This window comes from Vicia villosa, linkage group LG1 (genome assembly GCF_029867415.1).
Source record: "Vicia villosa cultivar HV-30 ecotype Madison, WI linkage group LG1, Vvil1.0, whole genome shotgun sequence".
NCBI lineage: Eukaryota > Viridiplantae > Streptophyta > Magnoliopsida > Fabales > Fabaceae > Vicia > Vicia villosa.
The window spans coordinates 227345270-227360306 of NC_081180.1; the positions used below are offsets into that span (position 1 = coordinate 227345270).

Consider the following 15037-nt stretch of genomic DNA (forward strand, 5'->3'; position numbering starts at 1 on the left):
TTGGCTTGGTACCTGCAAAACACAAACATACAAAAGGAACAAAGCAATATTTTGGTATTTTGGTTAGTATTACATATACAAGCTAAACAAATATGGGTACTTGGTGATCCCTCCTAGAGATGAAATGAGCACAACATAAAAAATGGAGCCTTAAGATTATGATCTTGATTAATGATTTAAATGCAAATGATTGAGTTATCTTAGAGTCAAAAATTGGGGTATGACAGTGTGACCAAGGTTTCTTATATCGCAATTATGTTATGACTTGGCTTCTTGGTGATGGTGAGTTTCCTTAAGAGATGTGCATGTATGTTCTTCTATCTAGGTTCGTAACAATTTCAAAGAACCTAAAATCTTTAACAAAGTCTTATACTTTATTTAACAAGTTAGACTTCCTTCGTCTTATACTCTCTAGACTTAATATATTAAAAGGTTGCATATAATATCGACAGATACTTAAGTTATTAATTAATTTTTCCCATTATTTATAATTAATATTATAATACATTAAGAATATAATCAATATTAAATTGCTAACGATTATTATTATTATTTATTTATTTTATTATATTAATCTTTAATTTTGTTATTATAGTTTATTGCTTATTAAGATGTTTTTTATTATTAATATATAAATATTATTATAATTAATAAAAAATATATTTAATAATTCTTGGTTGGAATGATATTTGGAGTCTTTGCAATAAATTTGGGACTGATCAATGCAAAATTGTTGTTGGGGCAGCCGTCACTTATGTCTTAGATGTTATTTGGTTGGCTCGAAATAAGATCAGATTCCAAAGTATTAGGATGAATTTTTCTGCTGCCACTTTATATATTATGGAAGCATTTTCTTTGGCTGGTAGTGTTTCTTCGGCGACAAAGCATTTGAATATACATGAATTCACCATTCTCTAGAGTTTCGAAGTTATTATCCGTCCTCCTAAAACTCCTAATATTTTGGAGGTTATTTGGAAGCCGCCTCCGAGGAATTGCATAAAAATTAATTGTGACGGTGCTTCATCTTCTACTTCGGGTTTGTCAGCTTGCGGTGGTATTGTGAAAAATAGTGATGGGAATTTTATGGGAGTCTTTGCCTCTTATTTGGGAGTTTCCAATTCTCCCATGGCCAAACTCTCAGGTGCAATGCTTACAATTAGGTTCGCTTAAGAGAATAATTGAAATTTTATTTGGTTAGAGACAGACTCAACGAAGGTGGTTAAAGCGTTCAAGTCCCTCTTTATTGTGTTGTGACCTATTAGAAATAGATGGGTGAATTTTATAAATATAGTTGCTAATTGGAATTTTGAGGTTTATAGTATTTTTCGGGAAGATAATACTTGTGCAGACAATCTAGCTAACATAGGACTTAATCTTAATGATACTGCTTATTTTTCCTCTGTCCCTATTTGTTTAAGGGCTTATTTTGTAAATAATAGACTTGGTTTACCTTTCTTTAAGTTCGTTCATTCTCGATAAGGTTTTGGTTTATGCCCTTTATCCTTTTTGTAACAATTTTCGTTTATTTAATTTTAGCCCTCATTTTAAAAAAAAAAAAAATTAAGAGAAAAAAAGAGTATGCATATAAAATATTTTTGGTAAACACTTTGATATCCTTAAGTTTAGTTAGCTACTGATACCCTTAGCAAATCAAACACTATGATTTAACGCCACTTTCCTTTTAATTTTATTTTATTTTTAAAATAAATTAAATTTTTAATACAAATTATACTAAAGATACCAGTATCCAACTTAAATTTAAAGGTACCAAAAAATTTATCAATATTTTTATACTATAAACCAATCAGGAACGTGTGTCCTCCCAAATCACGCTTTTAATTTTAACATACTTATATAACATGACGGAATGTTATAATGCTATTAGATGATGGTATAAAACTAGTTTACATTATTAACTAATTATGAACTAATAGAATTAATTAATATTTAATTATTAAATAATTAGTTTTAGTATAATTAATAATTTGCATGTTTATTAATCCATAAATTAAACTCAAATTAATAAAAACCAAACGGCTACTAGTTAGAATTTAGGTCAATGCCGTTGTTTGCGGTTTCATGAAATAAAACACAAATCGAACTTCAAACCCTAATTTCCTCAACTTCAAAATTAAAGCCACTATTTGGTACAGCCAAAAGTTTTCACCTTTTTACTCAGTAAATACAAAAGCTTCCTCAAATTCAAATTGGTTTGATTCTCCTTCATCATTCAGTATTCACTCATTTTAGGGTTTCAGGTTATAAAAATTCTACCTTTACTTTCATCACTTTTATTTACTCGAATGATTTGAAAAACAATGAAATGAACTTTTTGAATTGAACTAGCTTATGCATAAGCACTTATATGATGATAATCACTTATTTTATAAGTGCTAAGTTAATTGGTTTCTTACTTTTATGGATGATGATAGTTGTTTTTTTCACTAGGTTGAAGGATTTGAAGATTTCAAGATGTTGGCTTGTCATCCTGAGAAAAGAATATCGTTCAACCGATCGATTCGTGACGGCGATCTGGTGATTGTTTACGAGAGGCATGACAATATGAAGGCTGTAACAGTGTCTGAGGGTTCGGTTTTGCAGAATCGTTTCGGTGTTTTTAAGCATTCAGATTGGATTGGAAAGCCTTTTGGGGGTAAAGTGTTTAGCAGTAAGGGTGGTTTTGTTTACTTGTTAGCTCCGACACCGGAGTTATGGACTCTGGTGTTGAGTCATAGGACTCAAATTTTATATATTGCGGATATTAGTTTGGTTGTTATGAACTTGGAGATTGTTCCTGGTTGCGTGGTTCTTGAATCGGGAACTGGAAGTGGGTCTTTAACTACTTCGCTTGCAAGAGCAGTTGCGCCTAAAGGACATGTCTATACGTTTGATTTTCATGAACAAAGGGCTGCATCAGCTAGGTAACGAATAAGGAAGAAGATACCGAGATTGTTCCTTTAAAAATTGCGTTTTACGTGTGACTTCTGGATTGTTTTGAATGATTTAAGTTTGATACATTGTGAATGTGAAACTTTTTGTATTGATTTCAATCGATACCATTGCCTAAGAAGTTCAACTTGATTTTTTGATTATTTTGTAGGGATGATTTTGAGAGAACGGGTTTAAGCGGTTTAATCAGTGTGGGAGTTAGGGACATTCAGGGTAAGGGATTTCCTGATGAGTTTGTTGGCTTGGCGGACTCTGTATTTTTGGATCTACCTCAACCTTGGTTGGCCATTCCTTCAGCGGCAAAAATGCTTAAACAAGATGCCACATTGTGCTCATTCTCTCCGTGTATTGAACAAGTACAACGATCGTGTGATGCACTTCAGTCCTGCTTCACAGGTACTTTCAGGACCAATTTACTATCTAACAACGTTTTCATTTTTCATTTTTCATTTTTACTTTGCATGAGGGAAGATGGAATGACATTTGATTATAGAATGTCCTTTTTAGTTATGATAAAGAGAAGATTGAAGCAAACCTAAGTGAGTACGTTTTCGAAAAATAATGAAAACAATGTTTTAAAAAGTTCAGAATTTTCAAAAAGATTCAATCTATTTTAAAAACACATTTTTGTAAACTTCTTTCATTCATCATCTAGATTCTCTGATTTTCCTCCAGTGTTTACACTTTTTTTCTGTTTCAAGTTACTTGTGCAACATGCATCAATTTTCTGCAGAATTTTATTAGAATCAGTTTGGATTATTCTGTTAGTATCCAAATCTTTTATCATTTGAACCCGTTATTGATTATTCTATTCTATTTATTCTTACAGTTATTTTAACATAAAATTCACCTAAATTAGGCTGTGCCTTATCTCATAATGGGCTTACTAACAAGTCCTTTGTTTATATTTTGCTTATGTGAAAGATATAAGGACATTTGAGATACTCTTACGCCAATATGAAGTTCGAGAAGAAAAAATGGAAAGCTCACACGAAGATGCCAATGGTTCTAATGGTTCTCTTTCTCGCAAGAGGAGACAGTGTTCAGATGGAAACCATATTGTCAGCAATTCTACTTCATCTGTCATGGCTAGACCTTGTGGCGAAGCTCGAGGTCACACAGGCTATTTGACATTTGCAAGACTTAAATGGTTTTCATGACCAGGTTCTTCAATCATGTCCCTCAATTTTGGTAGCAGAGAAAAACTATTGTATTCTTTGTACTTCTTTTCAATGTTAGCATCATGCAAGAAATTGTTGTTGTTGTTTGTTATAAACTTAAAGTTATAGGGTTTGAAAGGAATTTTTTGTATATCATGTGCTTGGCTACAAACATGCCTGAGAAAGCACTTAACAGTGCGAAAATATGTGACATTTCACAATTAATTTTATTGGTCTAGTTTCACCTCTACCATCTCTATTATTAAATTATGGATTTTAAATTAAGGTGCTTCTGATCATGTAGTTGGTAATCCGTCTCTTATTTCTAATTTACCATCTCCTAAAACACCTTCATCATCATCCATTCACTACTTGTGGCGTATATATTTGGACATCATTCATCTTTGGTTGGGTCATCCAAGTTTAGATAAATTAAAGATGTTGGTCCCTCAACTTTCACACTTAAAGTCACTAGATTGGGAGTCATGTCAACTTGGCAAACATGTCACAGCATCTTTTCCAAGCAGCTCCAACAAAAGATCCATGTTTCCCTTTGATATTGTCCTTTCTAATGTTTGGGGTCCTAGCCGGGTGACGTTTCCTTTTAGATACAAATATTCTATCACTTTCATTGATTATTTTTCTCGACACACCTGGATCACTTGATTGAAGGATCACTTGCATTTGGTCTTTCAGATGTTTTGAGTGATTTAGTGATTTAGATCCATAAACTACTACTGCTATTGATTCTAATGATTTTGCAATTGTTCAATCTATTCTTTTGATGCGGTTTCACCTAGAACTTCTGTTGACTTACCTATTGCTCTTCGTAAAGGTAAAAGGTCTACTTTTAATCCTCATCATGTTTATGTTTATCCTTAATTTTGGTCAACAAGCGCTAGTTCTCCGACTAGATTGATCTTAAAGACATTTGTGTTCAAATTTTATAAAATTAAGTTTTTTAGGCCTGAATGTGCGTCTAATCTTAAAGAAAAGAAAATAAAAAGGCTGTAAAGGTTTGTTAAGAGTAAAGGACAAGAGAATTTAAAGGACAAGGTAACTGGGTAAGTAAATGACAAGGAAAGTAAATTTAGACAGGAAGGTAAAGGTTTTCAATAGAAAGGATAAAGGAAAGGAAAGTAAAGGCTTTCGACAGAAAGAATAAAGGAAAAAAGTGTAAAAGAGTGATGAATAGAAATAATTGTTTATAACTGGAAAAAAGTGGTGTTTCAAACTTGCATTCTCATCGAAAACACTTTTCTTAATATACTAAATACTTTGAGTAAATTTGAGGATTTATACAATGTTGAACACACGGAAAATCTAATTACTAAGATCCTTATATATAATATTTCGACTACAACGGTCTTTTACTCTAAAGATGATATGTTTCTTGTATGCATTCGCTTCGCTTTTTGTAAGCTTCCACACGTCCTTTCCGATGACAGATAAGGCCAAATATCCCGCCAATAGCCCATTTCGAATTTGCTTCGTCGAATTCCCAATCCAAGTGCCTTGAAATATTTCTAAGTCTTGGATAACATATTCAGTCCATCATCATGACTGATTTATGTCGAAGTGAACCTTCAATGTCCTTCGAAGTGAACCCCTGTCTCCATAAAATTTAACCCTCTATCTCCTACTTTGCTTTTGTTTCTGCTTTATCATTCCTCTCAATTCGTAAGACAGTTCATGAAGCATTATTTCATTTAGGGTGAAAGAAAGCCATGATTGATGAATTGATAACTTTAGAATTTAACCATACTTAGGAATTTGTTCCCATTTCTTCTTCTTTTGGAAATTCTATTGTTGGTTGCAGATGGGTGTTTAATGTTAAAGTGGAACCTAATGGACATGGTGATCGATTGAAGGCTCAATTACTATAAGGTTATAGTCGGGTTCATGATCAAGATTACATCGATACCTTCCCATCATTTGTAAAAATGACGTCTATTATCCTCTTTATATATATGGTTGCCATGAAACATTGTCCCTTATTTCATTTGGCTATCGAGAATGCTTTCTTGCATGGCGAGTTGGAAGAAAAGATTTATATGGAGAAACCTCTTAGGTTTGTTTCTCATTGGGAATAACTTGGTATGGAAATTGCAAAACTCGTTATATGACCTGAAACAATCACATCATGCATGGTTTGATTGATTCAACACAATAATTTGGGATGTTCCGTCATGAATCAGATTGTTTTGTCTTTCTTAAATGATCGTCGTCAAATAAATATATCTATCTTGTGGTTTATGTTGATGGCAATTTGATTAGAGGTGATGACTATGAATGTATCAAAGCATTAAAACACTGCCTATTTCAAAACTTTCAGACTAAGTACTTCGGTCATCTACATTACTTTCTTGGGATTCATGTGGCTTAATCAAAGTCAACTACTGCTCTCTCTCACAGAAAGTACGCTCTTGATAATTTAGAAGAGAGAAGTCTTATAGATTGTAATCTAGTCAACACTCTCATGGATCCCAATGTAAAGCTTCTTTCATATTAGGAAAAGTCCTATTTTGATTCAGGAAAATACCGAAGACTAGTGGTAAAATTGATTTATCTCGCCATAACCAAACCAGATATATCTTTTTCAGTTAGCATCATAAGCCAATTTCTTGGCTTTCCTTGTGACAATAATTAGAATGAGGTTGTTTAAATTCTTAAGTACATTAAAAGAAAACTTGGAAAATGACTTGTTTTCACGGATAAAGATTACACTAATATTTTTGGGTATTCAAATGTCAATTAAGCAAGAGATGTGAGTGATAGACGATCTATTTTAGGTTATTGCATTTTTGTGCATGGAAATTTAACTTCATGGACGTAGAGAAAGCCAAGTGTTGTTGCTCGACCAAGTACAGAAGCCGATTATCGAGCTATGGTTCATTTTACAAGTGAGTTTGTTTGGTTGAAACAATCACTTCAAGAATTACATATTTGTGGAGTCTATCAAATGAAACTCGTATGTGATAATCAATCATCATTACACCTCTCCTCCAATCTAATTTTTCACAAAAAGACAAAACATATAAAAGTTGATTGTCATTTCATTATGGAAAAAGATTCTCTTTGAAGTTATCTAAACCTCATTTGTAAATTCTAAGGATCGTCTTGTCAATATCTTTACTAAATTTATTCAAAAAATTGTATAACTTACATATGTAAGTTATACAATTATTTTATATATATATATATATATATATATATATATATATATATATATATATATATATATATATATATATATATATATATATATATATATATATATATATATATATATATTTGAGGAGGAGGAGGAGGAGTGTTAAGATATTGGTGTGTATTATAATTGATTTGTTAATACTTTTAGAAATTGTTCCTGTAAAACATGTTTGAATCACCTTTTATAAGTTAATTCGGTGAGGTTGTAACTGTTTACGTAAGACCTGAGTGTGTATATGGAGTGCTTAAGGAATTCGAGTTGCATGATAGTGATATGCGTGAACTCAAGAATGAATGCCTTGCTTATCCCTTAGGTGGACGTCCTTATTTATACCTATGTATTTATGACTTGATCACCATTAATATGTGGCACTTGGAGATCCCCCAATAATGGTGGAATCTAGGGGTGATCGTATCCGAACCAATCCAAAAGGAAAACCGCAAACCGAACCAATCCAAACCGAAAACCGAAAAAACTGCATTTGGTTTGGATGGTTTTGGATGATTTTTACGCCGAACCGCACGGTTCTATTCGGTTTGCGGTTTTCATTTCACAAAACCAAACCAAACCGAACCGCATATTTAATTAAACTTTTGAATTTCTATAATTAATTTATTATATTTCCAATCCAATTGCAATATTGTACACTCACGTCACGTGACTCGCTATTCCTTCATTCTTCCTTCCTATTCAACATTTCAACTTCATTCTCTGATTTCTCTCTCACTCATTCTAGAGAAACATTTGGTGTATATGTAATACTGATAATATTTAGTCTTGAAGTTGTAATATTGTATTAATATTTAGAACTGAAGTTATATGATACTTATATATGTAGTATGTAGTTTATTAGTTAGTATGTAGTTTATGAGTATGAAAAACTGTATATAGTATGTAGTATGAATAACTGAAGTTATATTAGTAATTTAGTATGTAGTATATGTAAAATACATAGTATGGTACTGTAAAATACATGATACACTTATATGGTAGTAATTTTGGTGTAAAATACATGTATGGAGGAATGAATTATTTTGGTGTAATTAGTATGAAAAACTTCTTTTTAATGGTACTGTAATATATGTATGGAAGAATGAATTATTTTCCTTTTTTTATTTCAGTACATTTTTATTTTATGGTGTAAACCGCAGTCCACCGAACCGATCCTTACCGCATTGGTTTGGTTTGGTTTGGTTTGGATGACTTTTTAAAAATTAGCCGAACCAAACCGAACCGCATGCATTTTTATCTCGCGGTTAGGATGACTTTTATGCTCAAAACCGAACCAAACCGCACCGCGAACACCCCTAGTGGAATCTTGATTCCCGCCGTCACCTTTATGAAGTGTACCGCCTCGCGTAACGTTCTTAGGAACCTCTTCCTGCTTCTGTAACCGCCGAGCCGAGTGTGACTTCACATTCGTCCGACCTGACGGACTACAGATTTCTCCGACTCGCATGTCGTTCCCTGGATATGGGTGATATTTAGGCCAATCCAGCTTCATGATAAACATCGACTTCTTTGCTATCAGGCCCGGCCATGTGCCTGTGCAACAGGAGCCACAGCATAAGGCCTCAACTTAATTTTCTTTCATGCTACTATAGTGTTTTAAAAACTTGATCAAATCAATCGGTCGAACCAATTGAATCAGAAAACTGGAACAAATTTATTTTCTTTCATGCTACTATAGTGTTTTAAAAAGAGTTATATATATATATATATATATATATATATATATATATATATATATATATATATATATATATATATATATATATATATATATATATATATATATATATATATATATATATATATATATATATATATATATATATATATATATATATTTTATTTTATTTTATAAAAAGCCTATTTAAAATATTAAAACAGGGCCTCTAAATTGTTTAAACCGACCCTATTTGCTATAACTCCAATCTTAAATTTCAGGTTCATAAGTCGGCTTAAGTATTATTGGTACGAACAGAAATTATAAAAGGACTGCATTCCTATTTAAAAAACATCACTTAATATTAGTTATTATTATCATGATTTGTTTTTAATTTATAATCAATTCTACGTATCCTATAAATAAGAATTAAGATAGAGTATTCTATATCAAGTCGATATCTATTATCAATATAATTTTTTTCATCATTTATGTGACTTAGATATATGTTTAGGTTAAATTTAAATTTTAATATGGTACTAATCTCATTTGTGATTCGTTGAATTATCTGCTATCAGATTTTTGTATTATTTATAATCACGATTTAAATATTGACATTTAGACGTGAGAAATTGTGTGAAATAGTCTCACATTAAATATTATGGTTTAAAGTATATTTATAAATGATAAATATCTTTAACTTACTAACAAATTTTGTAAAATTGAGTTATTGTATATTATAAAATTGAGTTAATGTATATTATTATAATTCTAATACTCGTTAGTCTCTAATCCAAATTTAATTTTATTAAATTTTTATAAAATAAAATTATAACTAGGACCCGTATTGTGTAACCAGACAAACACTAGACATGAGAGTTGTCCCATAAGCAACGTTATGTCTAAATCAATACCGTGACACACATATAGAAAATGTCAACTATATCTGAAATTCAAATGACAAACTTAAAATATGTAAAGACAAATCCAAAACTATAAATTTAGGAACCTTTTGATCTCCATTCCCAAAATATTCGTTTGCTTCCTCAAAATCCTTTATTTCAAGTGGCTCTTTCAATTTGTTTAGGAGTAAGATAGATGCGCGTTCGCACGGATAAAGGTATTTGATATTGTATAAAATATATTTAGATACACGTAAATTTAAAATAAATTATTAAATTATAAAAAGAACGATTACAATATAAATTCAATTGTATTAAATAATTATATGAAAAAGAATAAGAAGTCAAAATGAGTTTGTGAGATAGAAAAAAAAATTAACATTTAAAAAAAACAATTGTCTTTTAAATAAAATTAATTGTTAATTAAAATATAATAGGTATTATATTGATAGTGATTAAAATAAACATTAATTATGCTTAACATTTTTTTTTCAAATCCATCTTGTGAATTTTGGTTTATCAAGAATCAGGGCCGGCGATAAGCAGGTGCAACAGGATCAGTTGCACAGGGCCCCCAGATTTTAATGGGCCTCAGAATTTTAAAAAAGTGTAGCCTTATTAATTTGCATAATATATAGTAAATGATCCAATTAAACTATGCATGTCAATTTTAACTTTTCGATTGGATAGAACGAAAGTCATAAAGTGAAATCAATTATTCTTTTTTAAATTAATTATTATGACAATGAATGAAGTGTTGTCTGGGTAGAAAAGAAAACTTTTTTTGTGTACTGGTATCTATCAATTCTTGTTTTAAATATATTGTTACATAATTTTAGTCATGTTTTATTTAGAATAGCTAAAAAATAGTATATGATTTGGATTTATTAAAGCTCTTTTATTATTATTTTTATTTACTGTTATTATTATTGCTGATGTTTGATTTAGTCTTCAAACAATTATTTTTTAAAATATTTGTATGATGTTATATAGGTATCAAATTTATAAATTTAAATATATAGAGAAAAAGATGAAAGAAGCCTATCAAATAAACCTATTATTTTATTTAAAAAATATGATTTATTTGTTAGTTTATAAATAAATGAATAATATAAAATCTATAAATTGCAGGTAATTTTGTTAGGCTTTAATAATAGTATTAAAACTATAATTTTTCAATCACTAATAATAATATATTAGCATGAGTCAAGAAATAATACTGTTAAATTAAAAAAATTATAATCCCGTTAAAAATAAAAATTTATTAAATTTTATTTAGTTGAATGTTAAATTCTTTTTTTAAATAATGTTATAAAAAATAATACATTAAAAGAAAGAGATTCATGAAATGTCAAAATAATTATAATAAAATCTATTTTGAATTAATGTATAATTATATTGTGATATATAATTTTAATTATTATAATTATATATTTTTTAAATTAGAACAGGGCTTTCAAATTCATTGGGCCGGCCCTGTCAAGAATTATCAAAACTACATATTTTGAATGAATATGTATATTTTGCCATCTTTGTAATAATTATCAAAACTACATCTTTTGAATGAATATGTATATTTTGCCAACCATAAAGCTTCTATTTAAAACTGTAAATTCAGATGTCTAGTTGAACTGAAGTTAATTAGGAGGATTAACTAAGAATGATATTATTAAAATTAACAAAAGTTTTGCTAACCAATGTCTATTATTTTCATGTAGTTGTAAGTTAAATATAACTATTTTATTGGTCTTTAGTCTTATCACACATAATTGGATTCAACTTTAAGCTTATCATAAATTTTCAACTCAGCATTTTGTCTGATATTATATTTTGTTCCAAAATGTAAAATGCTAAGCATATTTTTTAAATTATAATCCTTCAATTGAAACAGTTACACTACATTGATATTAAATTGCCATCATATAAATGAGAGTGTATCAACAAGTCATAAGGAATATATACACTGCATTTTCAACTTGTATGGAACAAATTTTATTATTACTTTGTTTCAACTTTGACACACACAACACAATACAAGTCCCTTGTTGAATCAGTAAACTTTGACACATGAAAAATATTCCGGCTCGGTTACAGCTTCAGTGAAGTTCTGGTTTTTGTCGTCGGCTTTGACGACGAGTTAATCAAAATTCCTGTCTGAAGCATCTTTTGCTTTCTGAGCTTCTTCTCAAATGTATTAGATAAGCAAATAAGATAAAGTGGGCAGAAGTAATAGAGTAAAAGCACTCTCTATTTCATCTAAATGTTGCTTGCAAAAGACACATACATCACAGTGCAAGGCCCTTTGAATCAACAATCCTTTTCTTCTTCATTTTTATAACTTTTATCAAATAAAAATTGTGAGGCTTTTCTTCTTACCCTCTTCTTCTTTTATGACTTAAAATGAAATCGTCATCGTCATCATGTCACCATTGCGGCTTATGTGAAGTTCCAGTATTACTCGGTCTCGATTGTGCCTTTTGTGAAGTTCCAGTATTAATGTTGACATTCCTCCATTTCACTTGTTGGTATCTATTTTGACAGTGAATCGTAGAAAATTCTCAAGGATTCTTTCTGCAAACATAAGGTAATATTATGAACAAACATCTCGTATAAGTATCTCGTATTAGTCCGAGTCGATATCTTGGTACACTGACAATGAATTGTAAATTTCCATAATAAACTGTGAAAAATTAAGACCAGTTCAGGTGGGTTGTGTTTCTGAGCAAATTTTTTTACACAAAACAGAATTTTCATCTTAACTAATTCTCAACTGATAACAACAAATTTATCACCACCATTAACAAAATCTAACTATAAATGCATGAAAGGTGTTTTTAGGGAACTTGGATGCTGAAACAAATAAGCAGACAGCCAATTAGCAAGCTGAAACAATGCGAATCAAAATGCTGAAGTATCAAAGAAATAAAAATTGATGCAAAAACACTTTTTGAAAACTGCTCATATTCCATAAAAAGGTTCAAAATGCATAGAAAATGTAAAAAACATATGTCCCTTTATTTACCAAGGTTAAAACGCAAGGAAGTTACATGCAGTAATCCAATATATTTTGAGAAGAGATATTTAATATATATATATATATATATATATATATATATATATATATATATATATATATAAGTCATTTTTGTGAGCAAAGCAAAGATACCTACTCATGTAGTATGTGAAGTGCTTGCTTCACCGTTGGATCAACATCCAAGGCAACAACCTGTGACCAGATATCACTACACCAGTATATTATGTTATTCTAGATAGCGGATGGATAACGCTAGTTCAAACCAGTGGTATCACGAGATAGTATCTTACAATTAAGGGAGCATTCAATTTTTCCGGGTCCACAGTCCAATCCAATGCAGCATGTATCATCTTTGGATCAACGTCGTCCTTTTCAACACAAAATGTTTGATTGCTGGTATCATTCGCCAAAATTGCTCCTAATCCATAAGTGTAAAATGTAAATAGGAACACTATTTGCATCGAATTATCTTTAAGTAATTCTTCTTTCTCAGATAACAATGATGTATTATTCACCTACACCAAATGCAACATTTCATACAATTAAATATAGACAGACTTTAATTAGGAAGCAAAATAAAAATGATTTATGAAAAACGATACCGGACAGAGAATAATGTGAATGTTAATTAATGATATCATAGGATAATATCAAGTTTTTCTCAAATTTTACTGCAGTTCAAAAACGAATCTTACTCACCACAATCTGCATAAACACCAATCATACATATGGTTATCCACATAAACAGCAATCCGCAACAGGTACTTTGTACAAAATACAACAATACAAAAACTTTGGTTATAAAACATTTTCTCAAACACATGGTATGCTTCTGTGAAACTGAAATACAACATCAAATTCAAGGCTATTATCCTGCAGTTGTTAATTTCTCCTGCGATCTAGGACAAGGGCTATTATCCTGCGAAACAAATTACAAAAAGAAAGTCATTTCAATTCATTAATACTGGATGAAATTAGTATCAATCCACTAATACACCAACCTCTTCAAAGACCATACATGTTTAAGCATTCTTATAATTTTCATAAATTTAGTTTCTAACAAGAATTAAATAATGAGGCTAAAACTCATATAAACTTAATAAGCTTTACATCTTAAACACAACAAATATAAGGATCTTGGTGTTAATGGGACATTGTAAGAAAATACTCTCATCAGAGCCAACAAAATCAATAAAAATAGAAACAACAAAAAAACAAAACCAACAAAGTTTTTCTATTGAATGAGTTTTGAAATGAAAAATGTGTTTGAAATGAAAAATGTGTCCAATGATAAAGTGACACATGTTGGTTTCTTTGACATAATGCACCACTTGTCATCCTCTAATTAGTCCAAATTAAAAGCGGATGGTGAATTAGTTAGTTACCATTGTGTCTAATTTGTAGTGTAAATTTTTTTAGTAGAAATGACATAATTGGTAGTTTGGTCAATGCAATAGTAATGGGTAGATAGTAAATTTCCTTCATTATTTCAAACGTTAAATATGTTTTCTTTCCCTCTTAATATAGTTATATTCATTTTTAATTTTTATAAAAAATCTCTTTAAAAAATGGTCCTTCCAAAGATTTTCATCCATACAGTTGGTCTCTAACGTTAAATGTCATTAATAGAGGCTGACGTGATAGTACAAATGAATTTAAAATATTACTTGTTTAATTGAATCATAATGTCGAAATTTAATACTTAAAACAACTGGAAACCTGAGACATTCTCATTTAACCTAACCTAATATCCTTGCCTTCGTCTTCTTCATTCAGCTTCCCTAATATCAAGCTTCGTTTTATTCCATCTTCATCGTTCTTATTTCCATCAAAGCTTCGTTCATCAATGTCGTATGCTTCTATAAAATCACGAGCTGGGAAGTTTTGCGGATGTCAGGTTCGTATAGTTTTCTACCATTGCAAGAAGGGACTTAGTAAAGAAAGGTTGTTTTGAAGACGTCCCTATTGGAGGAGTGGTAATACGTATGATTTATTTATATGGGATGAAGACCTTGAAGCAAAATATGGAAATGAAGATGGAAGCATAATAAACTCAGAGCTGGAAGTAATATATGGGCTATATGAAGTAAATGTATGAAGATTCAAGGA

General features: G+C 30.4%; 2 protein-coding genes across 3 annotated transcripts; one reads left to right on the forward strand and one right to left on the reverse strand.

The window, feature by feature from the left end:
- The first annotated feature begins 2059 nt into the window (after window positions 1–2059).
- Window positions 2060–4339, forward strand: LOC131623269 (uncharacterized). Its single transcript, XM_058894271.1, has 4 exons — window positions 2060–2258; window positions 2449–2921; window positions 3101–3345; window positions 3874–4339. The coding sequence occupies exons 2-4, from the start codon at window positions 2473–2475 to the stop codon at window positions 4107–4109; spliced, it is 930 nt and encodes a 309-aa protein (XP_058750254.1). The 5' UTR covers window positions 2060–2258; window positions 2449–2472; the 3' UTR covers window positions 4110–4339.
- A 7474-nt stretch (window positions 4340–11813) lies between these two features.
- On the reverse strand, window positions 11814–14073 carry LOC131623279 (glucan endo-1,3-beta-glucosidase 3-like). 2 transcript variants are annotated; one of them, XR_009290178.1, is made up of 3 exons: window positions 13219–14073; window positions 13061–13120; window positions 11814–12465 (listed from the first exon to the last, which is right to left on the reverse strand). XR_009290178.1 is itself a non-coding variant. In XM_058894281.1 (3 exons), exons 1-3 carry the CDS (start codon window positions 13387–13389, stop codon window positions 12453–12455), a joined length of 240 nt encoding a protein of 79 aa, XP_058750264.1. In that variant the 5' UTR covers window positions 13390–14073; the 3' UTR covers window positions 11814–12452. The 2 variants fall into 2 exon arrangements, 1 of the variants encoding a protein (XP_058750264.1); XM_058894281.1 differs by having other exon boundaries at window positions 13065–13120.
- Between the last annotated feature and the right edge of the window lie 964 nt (window positions 14074–15037).